The sequence below is a fragment of the Pelobates fuscus genome, chromosome 5 (assembly GCF_036172605.1).
Source record: "Pelobates fuscus isolate aPelFus1 chromosome 5, aPelFus1.pri, whole genome shotgun sequence".
NCBI classification, from domain to species: domain Eukaryota; kingdom Metazoa; phylum Chordata; class Amphibia; order Anura; family Pelobatidae; genus Pelobates; species Pelobates fuscus.
Window position 1 is genome coordinate 203,990,032 of NC_086321.1, and position 23,877 is coordinate 204,013,908.

At 37.3% G+C, this 23,877-nt stretch overlaps 1 protein-coding gene and 1 long non-coding RNA gene across 2 annotated transcripts in view; both read right to left on the reverse strand.

Annotated features, from left to right (window-relative positions):
• Nucleotides 1–13,264: 13,264 nt before the first annotated feature.
• Nucleotides 13,265–14,122, reverse strand: LOC134612750 (uncharacterized). Its single transcript, XR_010090951.1, has 2 exons — nt 13,652–14,122; nt 13,265–13,553 (listed from the first exon to the last, which is right to left on the reverse strand). It is a non-coding gene; the product is annotated as an uncharacterized LOC134612750 (long non-coding RNA).
• A 3,041-nt stretch (nt 14,123–17,163) lies between these two features.
• ERCC6L2 (ERCC excision repair 6 like 2) overlaps nt 17,164–23,877 on the reverse strand; it is a 189,213-nt gene continuing 182,499 nt past the window's right edge. Inside the window, exon 19 of the mRNA XM_063454963.1 lies at nt 17,164–18,068. Within this exon, the coding sequence (XP_063311033.1) occupies nt 17,189–18,068 (880 nt within the window). The 3' untranslated portion in view covers nt 17,164–17,188. The remainder of the gene's footprint in view (nt 18,069–23,877) is intronic.

A 23,877-nucleotide genomic window follows, 5' to 3' on the forward strand; every position in this document is an offset into this window, starting at 1 on the left:
TAGTGTTCACGGGCAACCTAAAAAGTTACCTTCTCCAGAACTTCAACACTGCTCAGTGTATCCCCCTCTGAACTCCTATCGATTGCTTTAGACAGTAGGTGTCCTGGCTCCTTCTGCTAAACAGTTATCGGTTACCGATCATATACAATTGTTAGAAGGAGATCATACCTTACTGTGCTAATTACTACATTGTCAAAACAGGACATATATATTGTAAACTTCTGCCATTATTGTTATATTGTAAGTTGTCATGATCAAGTATCACAGTCTTTAGCAAGAATGATAAAGAAAAGCTATTTAATTTACTGTTAGAATGTTTCCTCAAATTTTTGTACAATATTACGCCATCACTACCAAGAATTGCAACAATTGGGAATAGAAATATTGGGTAGTGTTGATTGCCATTAATCATTTTGGCTCTGCCAAACTGGTTAACAGTTCCTTGGCTGTATTAGAAGAGATGCAGATATTCGTCCCAAACCCCTGTATAGTTAGTACCTATATTTTCTCATTGTAGGAAATAATCAGTCTCATTGTGTGTGTAGAGGGGGACAAAATACCGCAAAACTCCATGCTTTTCAGTGTCATATGGCAGTACAGCTACAGTAAAAAAAAAAAAATGCCTGGGGCTTGATGAATATGATGTGGCTGTCCCTACCATTGAGGAGCTACTGATTTAGCACAGGAACCTAACTTTCTAATCCTGACCTAGATAGTAAGGACCATTGATCAATATAAACCTTTTATCTATAAATAAATACATGTATCCATTTATCTTGTGCTTTGAGTGGCAACTTTACTTTTATGGCTAATAGATTTACCTAGTTAAGTAGTCTAGTATGGTCATTATATGCACATTGTTAAAAAAAAAAGAAAAAAAAACACATGTACAATAATGTATTAGAAGTTATAATTTTATCAAATCTGCTGTGCTGGCCTATTATGGTTATAGTGATTAAAGATCTAAAATATAACCTGCAAAATGTATGTAAGAGAAAGAAAAGCAGGGAGCCAAGTGAATGTAACATTTTATCATGTGGTATACCAAAGAGTGTTGCCAAAGACAGATGAGATTTTTTTGAGAAATTATTCAAAATGTCATGCGACTGTGATCACATATCCCAAAATTAATTTGCGTATATCTACATAATCCAAAATGTCACAATAAATGAGATTTTAGATAACTAGGAGCAATTTTATTTCTGAAAATCCATAATTAACATTTTTTTTGCATTGTATTTATGTTATTTTATGTTAAGTTTTTTTTTTTTAAATCTTAGAAAAACACAAAATGTATAAGCAATTTCAGTTGAGTGACAGTGAGTAAATAGAGCAGAACAACTAGTCTTATAGATGTCTATCCTCTGTAACTCACTTAATTTAGAAGTTTCCATCAATAAATGCTGATAGAGTAGAAATTTCAGAATCCATTAGTTTGTCACTGTGCAAATAGCTTAGCGGTTGGTATGACAATTGTTATTGTTTGCATCAGCCCTCAAACAGCCCTGGTAATTTCATTAGAGAAAACACATCTTACATCTATTAGAACGGGTAATGAGAACAAATGAATGGAATCAGATTGCGGTTACTAGCATGTTAGCAGCCATTACAGGTTTTTCCTGTAAACTCTCCAAAAATGAGTACATCAGAAGAATGACCAGGGACAGCAGATGAGAATCCCAAATGGGACATTTGTGAAGCATGGCAAAGGAAGCAGTACCATATAAGATTCACTTTTGATAGTTTCCTACAAAACAATTGCACTTTGGTCTAATGTGTTTATTATTTTGTATCACAGCAAAGTTATGTCCGTTAGTTATAGTATTCTCTATTTTTCAGCTACACCACATTAAACAACCACAGAGTCTAGTAATATTGTCTGACAGCATTCAAAAGGAAACATTGGCTGCTGAAAACCATGATATGATACATCATGCAATCCCTATCTGCATCAATACGTTTTATATCAGTGCATTCATTTATTCTTATAAAACAAAAAAAATAGAAAGATATTTCTGTTTCATAAATATAGTACAATGGAACAAATGACAATGCCAAAAAAGTGAGGTGAAAACTCCCAAAAAGGTTTTATGCCCACAGAATGTCTGTAAAGTGCAAGCAAAGTGTTACTTTAGTTTTGCATAACAGAATTTAGCACATAAAACCCTACTTTACCTTTACCTTCCTCATAATTACAGAATTTTATTTCAGTCAGTAGAGAAACACATGTATCTGCCCTGTCTTCATTGTGTTCCTATATACCTATATGAAACTGCATTAAATGAATATCCTTTACATTATAAGTACTGATAATATCCAATTGTGCAACAAACTAGGACAAAATACCTTCATGACCCTAGAATGGCAGTCAGATATCTCCTAGGTTCAAGAAGCTATTACCCCACTAATTAAAAATTATATCCCTGTATATTATGTTTTTGCATGTACATCAAAAAAATGTATGCGTGAAAGCTTTAAAAATGGATAATGCTATGCAAATTGTCACCAAAACAAAGGGCAAAGGGATTAAACCATCACCATCACTAGGGTAGGGTTGGGTTAGGGTTAGAGCAAGGGTTAGTGGTAGGGTTGGAGTAGGTTTAGGGTAGGGTTAAAATGAGAAAGCTTTAAAATGGATAATGCCATGCAAATTGTCATCAAAACAGTGAATTTAAAAAGGGCAAATGGATTAAATTATCACCATCACTAGGGTAGGGTTGGGGTAGGGTTAAAATGTATGCGTGAAAGCTTTAAAAATGGATAATGCCATGCAAATTGTCATCAAAACAGTGAATTTAAAAAGGGCAAATGGATTAAATTATCACCATCACTAGGGTAGGGTTGGGGTAGGGTTAAAATGTATGCGTGAAAGCTTTAAAAATGGATAATGCCATGCAAATTGTCATCAAAACAGTGAATTTAGAGTAGGGTTGGGGTAGAGGAAGGGTTGGGGTAGGATTAGGGTTGGATTTAGGGTTGGGTTTAGGGTAGGGTTGGGATGGGATAGGGTTGGGTTTAGGGGTAGGGTTGGGATAGGGTTGAGTTAAGGGTAGGGTTGGGGTTAGGAAACTGCCGAAGTCCCGAATTCCTAAATTGCCAAAGTCCTGAATTTCGGAAGTGCCGAATTTCGGAAATGCCGAACCGAAGTGCCGAATTTCAGAAGTACCGAACCGAATTGCCAAAGTCCCAAATTTCGGAAGTCCTGAATTTCAGAAGTCTGAACCGAACCAAATTATTTTTCCCATGCAAATCCTACTCTAAACACTATAAACTCTTCAATGAGATGAAGCAGCTGCAATGGCTAAAGTGTCCAATATTGAACAATTTTATGCTTTTAATGTTTGTTAAACATTTTTATTGCAAAATAATATAGTTTTAATCTATATTTCATTATGCAGCCTACTATAAAAACAACCAAAATGTTGGAACCTATTTCCATGGGCAGAAAAAAAAAATCTAAGCATGAAATTACAGTAATTTTTAAAGGATGAATTGAACAAATTTTCTCGATGTCTAGCCATCTAAAAAGCACCACAGCTAAACAGAATCTATATGAAGACTTTTAAAATACACACACTTTATAGCTATAACAGTGTCTTTGCTACAATCCACAGGAAAAGTCCTACATTATAAATTATTTTTTGTATAAGTGGCAATTCACTTTTAAATGATGTAATATCACTGTGTGATAAATAAGGTCTCCAACCAGGAAAATGCCTGCCTTACTCCCAAGACAGCCTAAGAAAATATTTGATTAATATGAACTACCCTCAAATGAAGTATATGATGAAAAGAATGCATTCTCTCAAAATGCCAAATGTTTGCTTTATGATTGCATTTTTTTTAAGGAAACCAATTACAATGTTATTTGCTAATTGTTTTTGACAGCTTACCAGCAAAATAAAGAGCCCATTTAAAAAGTGAAGATTGATTCCAAGTACTTTTTTTCCATATATTTTACTGTGCATTAAGGTTGCTCAACTTAGAAACACACATGCTGATGAAAGATGACAACCATTTACACCTCATTGTCTTACCTTCTACCTGCCTTAAAACCTTGGACTATACATGACCTGTGTCATTATTTCCTACTCTGATTGCTATATTTCTGCCAAGTAAAATCGCTCGCACATTAACCTTTACTGTTCTGCTTAACCCCTTAAGGACACATGACATGTGTGACATGTCATGATTCCCTTTTAATCCAGAAGTTTGGTCCTTAAGGGGTTAAGGTACAGTCGGTCTTGATTTTCTAGTGTTTGAAAGTTGTTGTTTTTTTCTAGTGCAGAGGTGGAGAAGCTTTGCAGTAGTCTGGAAGGTGGTTCCATATCCAAATTAATAACTATCTTAGCTAATTGCTGGCAAGATGTCACGTATTCATCCGCTTATAAAAATGTGGTTAATGACATTTACTGTCCACACAGGAAAAGTTGTGCTGAGCAGCAACCTAATTGTCACGATTCGGGGAACCCAACACGCTAACCCACACACACACAGAAAAGGTGCAGTACCGGACCTTAGAGTGGCTGGGCTAAGCACACAAAGAATAGTCAGGAGACAAGCCGAGTAAGGGGAACCAGAAGACAGAATAACGAGAAACAAGCCGAGGTCAAAGGGTAGGAGAAAGTCACAAAGTCAGATTAACAAGCCAGAGAGTACGTAACCAGAAACACAAGTTCAGTAGCAATACTAGCAAGAAAAGACCACAAAGGGCAGGGAGGAACAGGAAAGGTAAGTATTTAAATCATAAGGTTAATTCTGATTGGATAATTTCCAATCAGAATTAACAATCACACGTGGGAGATATCTAAACCTCCCACTGTGATTGAGGCACTGTGCCTTTAACGCCGGGTCAGGTGACTGACCCCGGCATGTAATATTATGGGCGGTCTCCCAGCGTGCAGCGTCATGCATGCTGCCGCTGGGGGACGTGGAGGAAGACGCGGGCGGCATCCGAGACTGGAAGGATGTCGCTCGCCGAGCCCACGAGGAGGAGGGGACCGCGGACGGCTGGAGGGTGAGTACTGTGAGCGGAGTGCAGCCTCCTCTCGCAGCCGCCCGCGGGATCCCGACACTAATCCACAGAAGGGTTAATGCTGAGTAGCAATTATGCAAATGAAACCTGGCAACTGACTTTGGGGTCAAAGGCTGGTTACAGCCTATCAGAGCTAGAGGAGGGGTATTTAGGCCCAGTTCTTATCCTGCTCAGTGCCCTGTCGTGGTTTCCCTTGTGGTTGTCCGAGAGCGCGTTCCTGTTTATAGTTTTATACCTGTTTTTTTTACTTTGGCTTTGTTTATTGACTTCTCTATATTCTGGTATCCTGACTCCTGGCTTTCCTCATCGCTGTGTCCCTTTCTGTGTTCCCTGACCTCAGCTAGTATTTTTGACTATTCTATGTACGTTAAATCCTGCCATTCTAAGGACCGGTAATACGTTACTTATTTGTCACCTGTGCTATACAGTTCTACGTGCTGGATCAAACAGTAATCCTGACACAAGAGCAATGTTGGTCATAACTCATCCCCAAATAATTAGCATTTCAAGTACTGATTAAGAAAAAAAAGCATTTTTGTGCATGTAAACATGAAGGGCCCAGCAGCTTCGTTTTTAATTTACTGAAATTCCATACATATAATTATAATAAAATATTTAGAAATTATATCCATAAAAAATGCAATAACTTTCATTCAAGTTAGCAAGGGAGGGAGAATAGGAATAGACAGAAAAACATGTAGACATAAGTACAGAGATGCACACAAATGTTGGCCATGTTAGTGAAATGCAACATCCTCCAATAGGTAAACTGTAAGTAGTAACTAAATATAGAAAAAAAAAAAAAACGATGTTAGTGTATTGGGTTTGTTGCTGCTTGACTGATTTAATGCACTTAGTAATTCAAGTGCAGAGTTATGGGAACTGTGTTATTATGAATCCTAGCAATTACTTAAAAATTGATGGGAGAAGAGCAGTGACTCTTATTGTGTATTCTCAGTTCTTACGAGTCTTTGAGAAGAAAAGCTTACGCGAGCAACATACCTTTAAGAAAAAAAAGACTTTAAAGAAGACCATGTCATATTTTTAGCTGAATAATAACACTCTTCTAATTAGTACTTGTTTTTCCTATGTGCTAAATTTAGGTTACACAAATATGTATATTTTTGTTTATAAGCTTTACTGCCAGTGGCAGTTCAATATCAGAATATTCATTGGTGTTGCATAATTCGATTGAGGGCTTTGATCATTTATTTCTTAAGTCATATGCAGTTGTAAGAAGATCTTTCTAGGAAGAAAAGCCCAAATATAAATTCGCCCATAAATTTAAATAATGGTACAATACAAAACAAACGATAAGACGTAACGTGCATAAACTAAAAGTATTTTTTTTTTTTTTTTTTTAAAAAGGCAAAAAAACAGACAGTAACTTTAAAATGGTGATGACAACTCTCAAATAGTTTGATATTACATTTTACTGATAATAGCTTTTTTGAATTTCACAATTCTGGAGCAATCCCTTAGCCCTCTGTGATGTTTAATTTGCAATTATATTATTTCTCAACCCATAACTTATCAATGCCATTTTTTCATATGCACATCACAGTGAATAAGTCTGAGGTCAGGCACAGGATATTAACATTGCATATTTTTCTATGCTTGCAAGCCACAACGGCTCAAGATTTTCCTGAGACTATTTTGTTTAACTATTAAAACTGCTTAGCTAAATAAACTGGCTTTTGCTGATAGTAGCAATTTACCCACATAAAGCTGTAGGATGGGCGGTGGATAAGGAGGTCTTTCACTGATGAATAAAGTTATGTTGTAGCCAAAAATATCCCTTTCTCTTCTCAAGGCACACTGTAACCTCAGACCACACACAGTGCGTTTTCAGAGCTGCTTCTTCCTCTTTTTCACACACCCTTAATGCAGTCACCACCCCAAAAATTAACTCAATGACAGACAATGTTAAATCTTTTGAGCCTTCTTTAACAAGTCATTGGAACAAATTAGAGGCTTAGGAAAAATACATAACTAGCACTATATCATATGTAACAGATTAGGGGGTTTAAACAATGTTTGTTATATATTCGGAAAACAGAAAATTATACATATTTCACGGAGCCGTCAGTCATGAATCACTATACGGTAATCAATCAACCATATTACAGCAAACTATATCATCCTTTCTTAATAAACATACACAATTATTGCTGTGTCTATAGAGGTATGGTTTGACATATGCATATAAAGAGGACAAGTACTGCTGCTGCCTACTTATTAATTTTACAAATATTTGTTATTATCAGATGATACATACAGTAAGATGGAACTGGTTCAGAAGTTTATGTGTCACTAGGAGATAGCAAGAAGGTCAAGCTCTTGGAGGTATGAGGACTGTTCACTCATTATTCTTCAGATAGTAATGGTGTGATAAGTTATGTTAATACTGCCCATCCACAATATCTCGAGATTAAGCCACTGCTGCAGCTGATGGTCTAGCGCAGTGCTCCCCAACCTTTTTATCGCCGCGGACCGGTAAACATTTGATAATTTTTCCGTGGCCCGCTTGTTTTGATTTAATAAGACAAAAAAAAAAAACAGTCACATATATTAAAAAAACACGCAGACACATACATAGTCAGAAAATCACAAACACAGTCACATAAAGACATAGACTCAAAATTGTGTGTATGTGTGTGTGAGCGGTGCAGTGTGTATGTGAGGGTGGCAGTGTGTGTGAGAGTTGCAGTGTGTGTGTGTTTGGGGCGGTGTGTGTATGGGGGGCAGTGTTTGCGGGGTAGTGTGTGTAGTGTGTGTATGGGGCAGTGTTTGTGGGGCAGTGTGTGTAGTGTGTGTATGGGGGCAGTGTTTGCAGTGTGTGTATGGGGGCAGTGTGTGTAGTGTGTGTATGGGGGAGTGTTTGTGGGGCAGTGTGTGTAGTGTGTGTATGGGGGCAGTGTTTGCGGGGCAGTGTGTGTAGTGTGTGTATGGGGCAGTGTTTGTGGGGCAGTGTGTGTAGTGTGTGTATGGGGCAGTGTTTGTGGGGCTGGGTGTGTAGTGTGTGTATGGGGGCAGTGTGTGTAGTGTGTGTATGGGGCAGTGTTTATGGGGCAGTGTTTGTGGGGCGTGTATGGGGCAGTGTTTGTGGGGCTGTGTGTGTAGTGTGTGTATGGGGGCAGTGTTTGTGGGGCAGTGTGTGTAGTGTGTGTATGGGGCAGTGTGTGTAGTGTGTGTATGGGGCAGTGTTTGTGGGGCAGTGTGTGTAGGGCTGTGTGTGTATATGGGGCAGTGTGTGTAGGGCTGTGTGTGTATATGGGGCAGTGTGTGTAGGGCTGTGTGTGTAGTGTGTATATGGGGCAGTGTGTGTAGGGCTGTGTGTGTAGTGTGTATATGGGGCAGTGTGTGTAGGGCTGTGTGTGTAGTGTGTATATGGGGCAGTGTGTGTAGGGCTGTGTGTGTAGTGTGTATATGGGGCAGTGTGTGTATGGGGAGTAAGGAGGGTAGGGAGGCTTTTTTTTATTTATTTAATTAAAAATAATATATTAATGTCCCCCCTCCCTTCTTACCTTTACTGGGAGGAGGGGGGACATTTCTTAGTCCCTGGTGGTCCGGTGGGGAGTCCCTGGTGGTCCGGTGGGGATTCCCTGGTGGTGAGGTGAACTCTAGCCCAGTTACAGGGCTAGAGTTCACTCTCGCGAGATTTGGAGCGTTGCCGTGGTTACCGCGGCAACGCTCCAAATCTCGCGAGAGGAGGACCCGGAGGAGCTGCAGGTAAGAGCTCCCGGGTCCTCTCTCCCTCCCCTGCCGGCTGCCAGCACCGTGCCTGCAGACCGGGGAGGGAGATCTCTGATCTCTGATCTCCCCTCCGGTCCGCAGGCACATTGCAGGGCTGGCACTTGGGCAATGCCAGCCCTGCATTAGCCGGCAGGCTCGCACACCCCACACCCCTGGGCGGCCCGGTACCGTTTGATCCACGGACCGGTACCGGTCCGCGGCCCGGGGGTTGGGGAACACTGGTCTAGCGTATTTAATAACATCTTATGGTTTTCTGTAAGGAGAAGGGAAAATGCTCTAGCTAACTGAACCCCAAAATACGTAGTATAATTATAACTTTTCAGTTTCTCGCATGATGTTCAAGTCACTTTGGGACATGTTTATTGGCAACACCTTAGTCTTACTAGTATTTTATTTTTTTATAAAAGGAGATTAAGCCATATTTCAAAATTGTCATTAGCTGGGTAATTAAGAAGCACGTTGGGTAAGGAAGAGCAGAACATCATTCACAATGTCAATCATTGACAACGTATGCAAACCACAGATACAGTTGTCTGTTTAAGGAGGTACAAGAATGCATTACTGTCTACAATATACAGATCAAATCTAGTGCAAGTGCAAGAGGGAATTAATAAAAAATAATTATCTTGAAGTGATGGTTGGAGAGACCTCCACATAAATAAATTGCGCACATGCAACAGTTTAGGCAAATTCTGTCTTAACCACATCTAGGTTTATGTCCCATTCATTGAAAATGAAGGTGCATATCTAATACACATTTAAATTCCATGGAGATTATGAGATGACCAACTTTAAAAATATAATTAAAAAAGGAAAATACTGAAAAATAAAATAAATTGAAAATAAAGGCAGAAACATTAATCAGTGCAATGTTAATGCCATAAAATGAAGAGTCGGCCATCTTCATCTCCATATTTTGACTCAACTGTAAAAGCCCAATCTCTGTGGAGTACAATGGTGACATTCTACACACATTTCATGTTTGCTCACCATTCAACCACAACCATGGATCAACAAAGATAATTCCTCCTTATAAAATGTTGTGTTATGGGTTCTGGAATTCTGCAGATACATGCATTGTTATGATGGGAATGGTCTTCCGAATTTGTTTACTTACACTTGAGTGGCTGATGGTCTTCAGAGTTCATATGCTCTACCATGCAAGACATCAGTGCGTTTGAACAATTCTTTGATTTATTATGGCTGAACTGCACAAATAAATGTATAATTCAATCAATTACATCAGCTGGTATTACTGTCTACAAGATACAGATCAATTCTAGTGCAAGTGAGATGAGGAAATTAATAAAAAGAATTATCTTGAAGTGATGGTTGGAGAGACCTCCACATTTCAAATAAATTGCACACATGCAACAGTTTATGTCCCATTCATTGAAAATGAAGGTGCACATCTAATACACATTTAAATTCCATGGAGATTATGAGATGACCAACTTTAAAAATATAATTAAAAAAGAAAAATTCTGAAAAAAATCAATTGAGAATAGAGGCAGAAACAATCAGTGCAATGTTAATGCCATGAAATTAAGAGTCGGCCATCTCCATATTTTGACTCAACTGTAGAAGCCCAATCTCTGTGGAATACAATGGTGACATTCCACACACATTTCATGTTTGCTCACCATTGGACAACAACCATGGATCAACCAAGAGAATTCCTCACCATAGAATTCCTCCAGATAAAATGTTGTGTTATGGATCTGGACATCTGCAGATACATGCATTGTTATGATGGGAATGGTTTTCCAAATTTGTTTACTTACACTTGAGTGGCTGATGGTCTTCAGAGTTCATATGTTTTACCATCCAAGACATCAGTGCGTTTGAACAATTCTTTGATTTATTTGTGCAGTTCTGCCATAATATCTGTCACCAGACAGGATCATTCTCAGAGATGTACATAGAAACTGGTCATTTCTTGGAAACAGGGCTCGTGTTGGATAAAGCGTGCATGGTTTCAACATCCAATGACGTGCGTGAAGCAGAGAACATAGCCTTGTCTTACCAGCCATCTTGGACTGCTTTGTGGTGGTATTTCTTCTCTGATCTGTGGATAAGCACCACTTTGAAAGATTTGAATGATAACGTCCTTTACAAAGGACTTGTAGAGAAGTCGGAAAATAGTTTGGGCACTTAATAGTCGCTAGTATTAGTCAGTGCGAATTATCTTGAATAATCAGGAAACTCATTCCATGAGATTGCTTTCGACTCTGAGAAACCACAATTAACATATTTTGCTCCTAAAATGTAACAATTACCTCTGCTTATTTGCAAAGTTTATGATATGCGTGTACTTATTCTTTTTGGTTTATAATATCAGGGATTGACGTTGATATGATAGTTATAGTGTAGTAATTTTCTAATATTAATTATCTGTTGGAACCCCACTCACTTTCATCAAAATAAATTTATACAAAAAAAAATCTAATTGTAAAGATTAATGAATTGAGAAATAATTATAATTGTTCTCAGCGGCCCATATTTTTGGCGTTGTTATGAAACGTTTCACTGTCAATCTACTTACAGTTCAAGTCAATTATTTTCTATAGACCTTGACCATTCTTATCAAGAGCAAGTCACCATAAGCAATAATATAATAATACAGGGCTAAACTGTAGGAGTTAAATTTGTGGTAGGAAGTAACTCCCTTGTTTAAGTCACTCAGCCTTAATTGGTCATTTCCTAGCTTCTAGCTCCAAGATAAAAAAAACGATTACTTATACGGTATGAACACAGAATACAATTCAGATGATAACCAAAGTGTTTGAAAAATACATAGAAATGAGTAATGATTTACCTGCTTTATGATTAAAACTGTCAAACAAAAGAGCAAGTTAAAGCTGAAATAATAAATGGACACATATTAAAACCGCTATCTACAGCTTACTTTGTTATAATAATATACTTGTGATTTGTGTATTCTGCTCATAATGTAAACAAGATATAACTCCTGACACAATTAGCTATGACCCTTTCTCCAATCAACCACTGAGACCCCCAAATTCCAGGCTCTCTGTGGTTTGGATCTGTCTGTCTTGGTTTAAAGTACAGTTTACTCCCAAGGTTGCTGGCTAGAAATGAATATAGTAATTTTACTTCTCCAGTCACCCAAGGAAAATATATATTTGTTCTGCATTAAACCAAGACATGCTGATAAAACAGCACATGTCAATGAATATTCAAGGCAACACGCTCATTTATACCTGTTGCCATGCTGGGAACCAAAAGGCTTTTTTGTTAAACCCCTTCTTAAATTATATTTAATCGTCATGTTAATTCCATCATGGTAGTTGAAGACAATGTTGTGTTTCCAATTCTCGTGCAAATAGAACACATTTAGTTCTTGGTTATTCTGCACAGACAGACTAGGATCTTTAATGGGATTAAATAGGTTGAACAATCCATGCACCATGGCCACTACTGCTTATCCTAGAGGTTCTGGCGTTAAGAGGCTTTGAGATTAGATCCTCTGGTTTTTGTCAAACATTTTTAAAGCACTGTAAGTCAATTTCTCTGCTAGAAATATTATTAGACTTTCACCCAGTCTCCACACCTTAAAAAAATCTTTTATCCTGGTTTTGTGTATCCTGGTTTTGTGCTGCCCTAGGCAGGACAAAACTCAGGCGCCCTCTTGGGTATTACCCAAGTGATTGAAAATAAAAAATCCCTGAATATTATGTTCTTGTAAGTATTTGTCCAATTCCTTTTTAAACACTCTGATAAAACCACCTCTTCAGGAAGAGAATTCCGCATCTGTATTGTTCTTACTGTAAAAAAAACCCTTTTCCTTTGACAATCACAATTTTCAATATGATTGTCTTTTATTATGACTTATTTTGCAGTTTTTGTATTATAAATCTATATTGGCTTTAATGGGGCATTGCTCTCACTAAAGAAAGATAGACAGATATACGTTATTAGACATGGCAAAACCAAATTAAAGGGACACATGTTGTAGTGGTTATTTGGTTGTAATGCCAGGAGAGCCCTGGTGACCCCAATGCAAGTAGTAAACCCATTTACTAAAGGTTTACCTTCTTACCTGGTCCGCCAGGCAATAGTGAATGCCCTTTCCGGTTCTTAGAGCCAGAAGCTCTGGTACCATAACCACTACAAAGCTCTTTAATAGTTATGTGCTTGAAGTGCTCATTAAAACAATATTAACTAGGATTGATTTACAAAGACGTACAAAAGTTTATTATAAACATTTTTGACAGAACATACAGTGTAATGTAACACATTGTCTGCTAAAATGCTCATTCTCACCTATATTTAATCCTGATTGTCAAAAGTAGAACCCGACAATTCAAAGTTCAGTTCACTGAATGTAGCAATGAAAACAAATATTTATTTATCTGGGTAAATAGAATATTAAAAAGCTTCAATTTTATCAATGTAATATAAACATTGAGTCATTGCATTACTCCCATGGAGCCAAAAGACAAGGCACTTAAAAAATGATACATTTGATAATGCAGCAAAGTACTAGTACAGTGAATGTGTTACAATGTTATTTCTCCACTAGACAAATCAAAATGAACAAAAATCCTGCCCTCCGAATTTAAAATGTTCATATCAGATTTAAGATGATTTTCTTCTGGGAATTAGTCCAGACCACAGAATTTACCACCACTTCATAGACAATTGCTGTAGATTTTAGTACCAATGCTCAGACATGTGCGACCGTTTCAATGCCAGGGTGCTAAAGGAAAACATCATGGGAGGTAAGTTATATAAATACCTGCAAGGCATAGTAAAGAAAAATATATTAAGAAAACATGTCTTTCACCCTAATTGTCCCTTCACCTCTTGACTCCCCATTAATATTATAATGCTTACCTAAACAATCTGAATAAGCAGTCATACCAGCAGCTTCCTAAGGCATCAAGTCCTGTATCTCTCCCCATTTCAACAACCCCCCGTTTGTTCAATAAAAAGCTCCATTCTTTGATTCTTTTTCAAGCTTCATTTTCAGGCCTTGCCACTGGGGTAAACATGACAAATGCAGATGAGAAGCTCATTAATGTTTACCTTCAAATAAACCTTAAATGAAACCTGTCACGGCAAATACAACTTCATTTAAAATGGTAGAGAATCAAATTTAATCTTTACATTGTGCTATCAGAATTGATAGTAAATATCTACATTTCTTTAAAATTAGAGATTATAAAACAGCCTATCCCCTTTCTGTCAGTCAATTCACACTGTGCCGACTGGCACAGATACAGTCTGTGCTCTCTGTGTCTGTTATCAGGGAAACACTTCTTTGAGCATCTTTAATTCTTGTATTCACCTTCAGGGAAATTAAAGGATCACTATAGTGTCAGGAAAACAAAGCGGTTTTCCTGACAGTATAGTGCCCTGAGGGTGCCCCCACCCTCAGGGTTCCCCTCCCATGGCGCTTAAGGGGTTAAAACCCCTTCAGCAGCTTACCTTAATCCAGCGCCAGGCTCCCTCGACGCTGGTGACCTCTCCTCTCCCACTGACGTCAGCTCCCCTGTCCGACGTCACGGGAGCCGATTGCGCGGCAAGTGACGCACACGCATTCAAAGTGTCCATAGGAAAGCATTTCTCAATGCTTTCCTATGGATGCTCTGCGTGATGGAGGCATAATATGCCTCCAGCATCGCAGATGCGCCTCTAGTGGCTGGCTTAACCCCAAATGTAAATATAGCCGTTTCTCTGAAACAGCTATGTTTGCATCTGAAGGGTTAAAACCTGAGGGACCTGGCACCCACACCACTTCATTGAGCTGAAGTGGTCTGGGTGACTATAGTGTCCTTTTAATGTCTGCAAGGGGGAGGAGGGGCAGGGTCTTTGTAAAAGCACCAGCAGCAATGAGGCAGAGAACAGATAAGTTCAATTTACATGCCACAAAGCCAACATAAAGTGCAGGGGACTTTTAAACTGGGAAGCAAATATATGCTTCTAAAAAGGATTATGCAGGAGAGGTGTGTCTTACAGCAAGTGTAACACCAACTGAATACATGATTGATGCTCTCAGCAGGAGACAGGTAATGGAAATATATTAAAATATGAGCTTTTAATAGTATTAAGGGAAGAAACACTTAATTGTATAACATGAGTCGACCCAGCTGTTTAGAAAACAGCAGACCTTTATCTGTCATGACAGCTTCATTAATTCTTTCAGAATCATTACAGACATCACCAAGAGACCTATAAAGAAGTAATAATTTGAACTATGGTCCCATGACCATTAGAGCATCATCTGGCAGTTCATTTCGAAGAGAGAGTTTTTGCATTCACATGCTCAGAACATATAAAGGTTCAATTAGAGTCATTTGTCAACCAAAGAGCCTCTCTTGTTATAATGAAACTGTAATGATATCATGACTTTCATGACCTAATATTAGTTATACAAATTTGTTTCTGCCAGAGGTAAGTTCTCAGAATAAGCAAACATGAACATTGTAATATTCATTCAATAAAGACACCAAACGCAGCAACTTAAAGATGAAATTGTATATCCAAAAGTGCATTGCTGTTTCTCATGTTAATTAATTGTTGATAAAAACTGGCTCATTTAGACCTTCAAAAGGGTAGGCACACAAATTTTACAGCTAATCAAAGGCACACCATTCTCACTGCAGATCATTTTAATGTTTCAACCTTAATTATTTGTACAGAGCCAATCCTTATCACATTCTTCATGCATGAACCATGCAACCACAGTTCTTCCTTAGGCATGATGCATGTTAATAAAGCAAACATATCAAGAGACAATAATAGAGTGTTGACAGACTGGAGGACTTTGCTTTATAGTATTCCATAAAGCTTAACATTCATGCTCTTATAGTGAATAGGATATATATAACACATGGAATAGAGAAAAAAAAATCCTTCCAATTATCAACAGCTTAGTAAATTGTAGTAAAGTGCAATATATTATTATTATTATTTTATTATTTATATAGTGCCATCAGATTCCGTAGCGCTAATATACAAACATTATTTGACAATTAAGACAATAAACCAATTAAAACAAAAGGTGATGATTAAACCGGAATAAGCTGACTGCAGTGATTTAAGTACAACAAGCAAAACAAGTTGTCTAATTGCCGGCTTGCAAGGAAATGTAGTTCATATCACTTTGACAACAGTACATACAAACAAATAATGAATATTGTTTAAAAAACTTGGGATAAACAAAGAACATTAGGACAATACTTAACTGTTGAAGGATATTGAATTTTCACAAAATATGACACGTACCCCCCACACTTTCTTATTACATTTCAAAGTGAAAGTTAAGTTACGTATAGATTATTTTTGTGAATGAAACAAAGGTGATGTTTTGGTAAAAAAAAAATAAAAAAAAACATTTCCCCACTCAATTTCTTACTGTGGCTTACAGCAGCCTCCTGCTCATGTGGAGCAAAATAAATTAAACACAAATATTTCTCTTTAGCAAATAAAGTATGCAATTTAGGATTATAGGATGGAATGCTGACAAAACTGAGTAAAAACTTTAAGATGTCAGTGTTAGTCTAATGGGCAAAATTCAGCAAATAGCAGTGATTGCTTGTTTACTCACTAAACACGGAATTCAGGTTTAAAATCTGATTTGAAAATATATCTCCAATTGATCGATAGCCAGAACTTGGTTATTCTAATCCTAATTTTGCAATTCAGATTTAAATTTACAACAATTCACTAGAAATCAGAATTTAGTAGAAAAATATCAGCGAAATAACATAAACATATCAGATAGATAACATGTAAAATAAAAAAAAAGGTATGGGTAAGATATTCCAAAATTTAAAGGAAAATAATCTTCTTCAAAGTATTCTAGTACAGTAATTTTCTTTTTTGAAAGGCCGTTCAAAGTTTTTACGGATATGTGATGCACAGTTTGTTACATATATACACAATAAGTATTGCATATATTGAACTTTCTGTTATGGCTTTCACATACTGGCTATTTATTTTACAGTGTAACAGTCTAAGACACAAAATGTGTTATATAGGCGTTAATGTTAACAATGTAATAGCTGGAAGAAAAAAAATGTAGACCAAAATTGCATCTTAAAAAAACCCATCTAATTTGTTTGAGGTAGAGATTTTTTTCTAGTTTGGCTACTATACCTTTATTTTTTCACTTGTTTGTCAACCCCACATCGCTATTTAGTGTGTAGAAACATGGTATCTGTTAATACTACATTAGGAGTGTATTTTAAAACAGGCATTCTTTACACAATCATATTTGAATTATCCTGTTTTATGAATAATCCATTAAGTATGTAAACTAAGGTATGTATGTATACATATGTGTGCATATTAAAGTATAAAAAAAAAATCTTAACTAACTAAAATTATCATGGATCAGATGATTTTATAGGACAATCATTGTTTATATCATGAACTTTGGTTGTTTTTTCTCCATAAAAAATTTTCATTCTTTACCCATCGTGTGTCATCCCAGTTGTCTTTCTTACTTGTTCTGGGTAAAACTGTACGTTCACATGCCTTTTCTATTACAGACAAGTCAGTAAGTTTATTTAGACTTTCATCATTTTGCTCACTGAGTATATCCCAAAAATCTTTAGGACGGCATTTGGCTTTGGTTGCTGGCTGCTCACAAAGTGGCCTGACTGGTCCCTCCACTTGTCTATTAGTCTGACTTGCAAAGAGATCATCAAGTATAGATGTGTCTCCAAGCAAGTTTGTTACAGAGTGTGACTCCTTTTTATCTTTATTTGTGGTCCTATTTACAGGTTTGAATACTAGCTCTTCTGAGACTGGTTTGTTGTCAAATGATGAAAATAAGACAGAAGCATCAGTAGCATTCAACGTATCATTTGAGTTGTCTTCGATTCTCTGTCTTTTTTTAAAGAATATCTTTTCTTGAGCTGAATTAGGTGAAATGTCCACATGCTTGGTATTTTGATGAGCATCATATTCACAGGTTTGTGTACTGTTTTTACGTAGTGAATCAGTAATAGTTGCAGAGTCATGTTTGTAAGCTTCATTGATTTGATCCAGATGTAAAGGTATAATTTTTTTTCTTTTTACTTTGATTTTGTCTTTGTGCTTCTTATCCTGGTGCGATTTTTCCTTTTGAAGATTCGCAGACAAAGTAATGTGTGGATACATGTGTTCTTTTAGAATGTATTGGCTGCTGTAAAATTCTCTTAGCATATCCTGACGCACATTTGATTCGACATTGAGAACATGATGAGCAAGTTCTTCTGCAGAAGCCATTTTAAAATATGTCGCCATTTCATCAAATTGTTTCCTATAAAGAGAACACAGACCAGTTGATTAAGTATTGAGAATTAACATTTTAGTCTACAACTCCAAATACACACAAGACAGTGTACACATGAAATCTTTCCAAATACTGCTGCAAAGTCAGAGAACTCAGTATCCTCAAATGTATAACCATATGACAAAATTGAAAGAGAAGAAAGTACAATTCTTCTACAAAATCAATATGGGGATTAAACCCCTAAACAAAACTCCAAATATTTTCCAGAAAATATATAAGTATATTCAATATAAAAAGTAACATTTATTTCAAAATTAATTGATTTTTAATTACTTAAAATGCAATTGTTTTCAAAGTCAAAAGACTTTGTATAAACATTTTCCTGTTCCAGAATCAGTGAAATGCCTGCATACAATTCTTATTGACTGAAACTGCACCCACACATTTCACAGTACTACATTTCATAACAGGTATTGACAGGCAGAATTTCACTGATGAGGCTAGTTTTGTCAATGTAAGATCTCGCTAACCTACATGCGTGTACATACAACTAAAAAACTTCACATATGGTTTACTTTAGAGAAAGGTTGAAAATTGGACACATTTATAAAGCTCTGTCTACAGACTCTTAATGCTACTATTATTTTAAACACAACTAGCTTTTCTTGAATTTCTATGACTGAAACTGCAGAAAAAAACTGCTATGGATGCATCATCATGCCAACTATTAAAAAGCAAAAATGTTTTGGAATTGTTTGCAATATATCATTCAGAATCCTCCTTTAGAAGTGTTCCAATGGAGCCCTTGAATTAAAGACCTTAATATCATGATGTGGATTAAGACAATGATATGGCACTTTCAAAAAACAGTATTATTAAGAATTTGCAGAGATTAAAAAGACTTGTTTTATAGAGAAATACTGGCACCAAGTCTGTATTAGAGGTTCTGAGTTAAAGCATATTCTAATATGCTGACATTATACCCAGGCTGATAGCCTAACGAATGTTGAGTGAAACCAACCATAATCTAGGAATATTGGAGAACCAGAAATGGTCTTTCTCACTATTCTGGCCTTTTTAAGGTGTGATCGTAATCAGATTTTTGAAGCCTTTTAGATCCAAAGCCAGAAGCATACTATACTTCGGCCAGACAGACATGCTCTTGTATCTTTACAATTAATTGCCTGTCAAAAGTGCAAAAAAAAGGTATGCTAGTTTGTGAGGGGCCCTTGAAACCTCTCGGTTCTGTTGACATTGTTTTGTTCGTCAATTATCTGCTTAAATTTTTAATACTGTATATCACTGTAGAATATGTTTGTCATATAAATGATGACAACAATAACAACAAGCTTCTGCAATGACTGGTACAGAACTAATGTTTCTTAAACCCCTTAAGGAAGGAGGCATTTGTATAAGTTCTGATCAAAACAAAATGCAAACAAAACCTTGAATTTGCGCTATATGTCTGTTCAACCGTAATTCACCTCTTTCATATTACGTGCTCTCACATTTATCATATATCATTTTGTTCAGGAGAGACAGGGCTTTCATTTCACATCAAATATTTATATAAGAAACACTTTAATATTAATAAAATGTAAAAAAAAAAAAAGGGATATTAAGAACTGTTATTTTTTTTTAGTTCTGCATTGCATTTTAACTGTGAATGTCATAACACTGTTAGCTTTTACCGCAATAAAACACTCGTATTTGTATTCAGCCATGTCTAACGAGTACAACAGTACTCCCCATGAACAGGTTTTATGGTGTTTTGGAAAGTTACAGGGTCAAACATAGTATGTTACATTTTTCAGTTTATACACATTGAAATTTGCCAGATTAGTAATGTTGCCTTTGAGACCGTATCGTAGCCCAGGAATGAGAATTACCCCCATGATGGCATGCCATTTGCAAAAGTAGAGAACCCAGTGTATTCAATAAGGAGAATGTCCAGTCTTTTTTAAGTAGCCACTTAGTCACAAACACTAGCCAAACTTAGCTTTAATATTTATTTTTATGTGAAAAATTTAAAAAAACAAGTTTGGCCAGTGTTTGTGAGTAAGTGGCTACTAAAAGAGACTGGACATACTGTGTGTGTGTATACACAGACACAAACATATATATTATATATAGATATATACAGTGAGGGAAAAAAGTATTTGATCCTCTACTGATTTTTAACTTTTGCCCCCTATAAAGAAATGATCAGTCTATAATGTTAATAGTAGGTGTATTGTAACAGTGAGAGACAGAATAACAAAAAATAATCCCAAAAAACGCATGTCAAAAAAGTTATAAATTGATTTGCAAGTCAATGAGTGAAATAAGTATTTGATCCCCTATCAATCAGCAAGATTTCTGGCTCCCAGGTGTCTTTTATACAAGTAATGAACAGAGATTAGGAGCACTCTCTTAAAGGGAGTGCTCCTAATCTCAGCTCATTACCTGTATAAAAGACACCTGTCCACAGACGCAATCAACAAGATTTCAAACTCTCCACCATGGCCAAGACCAAAGAGCTGTCCAAGCATGTCTGGGACAAGATTGTAGACATACACAAGGCTGGAATGGGTTACAAGACAACCGCAAAGCAGCATGGTGAGAAGGTGACAACAGTTGGTGCGATAATTCGCAAATGGAAAAAACACAAAATAGCTGTCAGTCTCCCTCGGTCTTGTGCTCCATGCAAGATCTCACCTCGTGGAGTTTCAATGATCATGAGAATGGTGAGGAATCAGTCCAGAACTACATGGGAGGATCTTGTTAATGATCTCAAGGGAGCTGGGACCAAAGTCACCAAGAAAACAATTGGTAACACACTATGCCGTGAAGGACTGAAATCCTGCAACGCCCGCAAGATCCCCCTGCTCAAGAAAACACATGCACAGGCCCGTCTGATGTTTGCCGATGGACATCTGAATGAGTCAGAGGAAAACTGGGTGAAAATGTTGTGGTCAGATGAGACCAAAATCGAGCTCTTTGGCATCAACTCAACTCGCCGTGTTTGAAGGAGAAATGCTGCATATAACCCCAAGAACACCATCCCCCCCATCAAACATGGAGGTGGAAACATTATGCTTGGGGGGGGTTCTGCTAAGGGACAGGACAACTGCACCGCAGTCCAGAACTACATGGGATGATCTTGTTAATGATCTCAAGGGAGCTGGGACCATAGTCACCAAGAAAACAATTGGTAACACACTATGCCATGAAGGACTGAAATCCTGCAGTGCCCACAAGATCCCCCTGCTCAAGAAAACACATGCACAGGCCCGTCTGATGTTTGCCAATGGACATCTGAATGAGTCAGAGGAAAACTGGGTGAAAATGTTGTGGTCAGATGAGACCAAAATCGAGCTCTTTGGCATCAACTCAACTCGCCGTGTTTGGAGGAGAAATGCTGCCTATGACCCCAAGAACACCATCCCCACCATCAAAAATGGAGGTGGAATCTTTATGCTTTGGGGGTGCGGGTTCTGCTAAGGGGACAGGACAACTGCACCGCATTGAAGGGACGATGGATGAGGCCGTGTACTGTCAAATCTTGGGTGAGAACCTCTTTGCCTCTTTTACCATTAAAGTTAGAGACTGATAATTTCTTTGTCAGTGGGCAAATGTTAAAAATCAGCACTGTATATATAGTGTATTTTGATATTAAAATTGTATTCCTAGCACTATAGTAGTGCCCTCCTCGCACGTCCATCCCTACCCCGCAGTGCACTTACCGGAATCCAGAGCTAATGCCCCTTGGCGCTAGGTAAGGCTCCATGATGGCATTGCGACAACCCCATATGAAAGCATTGAATCAATACATATACATATGCAATTTAATTCTAAATGTATTTTAATATTAATATATATAAATACAAAAATACAGTAACAATGAAATTATATATGTATTATATATGTATAATATATTAAAGGGACACTCCAGTGCCAGGAAAGCAATCCGTTTCCTGGCACTGCAGGTCCCCTCTCCCTCCCACCCCCCCATCACCGGTTGCTGAAGGGGTAAAAACCCCTTCAGTCACTTACCTGAGATCCCTGCCGATGTCCCTCGGCGGTGGTTTCTGCTCGCCGCCGCTCCTCCTCTTCCTTACTTCAGCCGGTGGGCGAGACTGATCCTGCCTGCCGGCTGAGGAGACCTAATGCACATGCGCGGCAATGCCGCACACGCGCATTAGAGCTCTCCATGGGAAAGCATTGAAAATGTTTATGGTGTGATTCACCACTCCAGAGAACATATTTCTACTGCTTCAGGATCCAGTAGCTTTACACTTCTCCAGCTAATGCTTGGAGTGGCATGTGTTCACATGAGACTGTGGAAACTAATTTCATGAAGCTCCTGGTGCACAGTTCTTGTGCTAATGTTGCTTCACGGGCAGTTCAGAACTCTGTAGTGAGTGATGGAACAAATGATTGATTTTTTGGGGTCTTTGAGTATGTTTGGTCTATCACTGTGTGGTTGCACTTTTACTCCTAGAAGCTTTCAATTCACAATAACATCACTTACAGTTGACTGGGGCAGATTTAGCAGGGTAAACATTTCAGAAATTGACTAGTGGCAAAGGTGGCATCCTATGATAATTCCATGTTTAAAGTCAATAAACTCGTCAGTGTGGGCCATTGTCTAAGGAGATTTCCTGGTTATGTGCTGCATGTTATGCCCCTGTCAGCAATGGGTGAGGCTGAAACACCTGAACTCAATAATTAGTATGGGTACATATATACTTTTCCCATTTGGTATACATTGTCCATCTGACACCTGCAAGGCACTATGTGTCCCTCAGGGGTGCTCGTGGAGTGAATTCCACCCAGTGAATTCCACCTGAACAGCCTAAAGTTTAAATGCATTACATCATTAATTAAATAGCTTTCCAGTTCCTCAGTCAAAGCTTCTGAATTACATGCACCCCTTTACATTATGAAAGTTAGACAAACAAAGTACATTGCATTAAATTCATATTGCATAATATATTTCTTTCATAAATAAAAAAAAAAAACTGCTGAGATGACGATAGTGCTTTCTGTAAACTGAAATTAGCACTACTATCCAGGTACTTGAAAGTCGTGAACTATTATACATGAGGTGGTGTTCTATGAACGTATGGTATTACTTGCCCTTGTGTTCTTATTTGATCCCAATTAACCTTTTATTTCAGAAGAGACCTGAATGGCTTTTGTATTTGTACAAAGAGCTGCATCAAATTCTAAGCTATTTTGGAGAGTACAGCAATGAAAACATAATTCCCAGGTAAAAATTGAGCCTTTATGAACACACTTCTTTAGAAAGCGTTTTAAACATATTAATGATAAGATATTGCTTTCATTTTTTTAAGAATAATTCATTGTGAAACATATTACATGTAATAGTTGACACAAACCACAATACCTTCTATACATTTGTGAGTATTTGATTTAAGACAATTTGTTAAATATAAAATACATATCGCCATTGAAAAGATTAAAATCAATGTGTGTATGGGCTAAAACAAAACCGCAGAAAATTAAAAATCTGCCTGAAGAACATTTTTCAGAGCTATTTTTGACAAACTCAACAACTTCTAAAACAAAATGTAAAATAAGGGTTGAACACTCACTTAAAAGGATGTTCATGATTCTCCAGCTCCAACAGGCCATAATGTAAAAAGTAAAAAGCAAGAAAAATAGCCCCAGAACTACTGTAGCCTAAAACTTACTAACCACTTCAAGTGTACACATTGTATTTTATTTTTTTATTCAAAGAGTGCACATGGCATGTCAATGTGTATATATATGTGAAGTGTTATTGTGCCAGTGTGTAAATGGATTATATTTGCATCCCTATTTTCCTTGA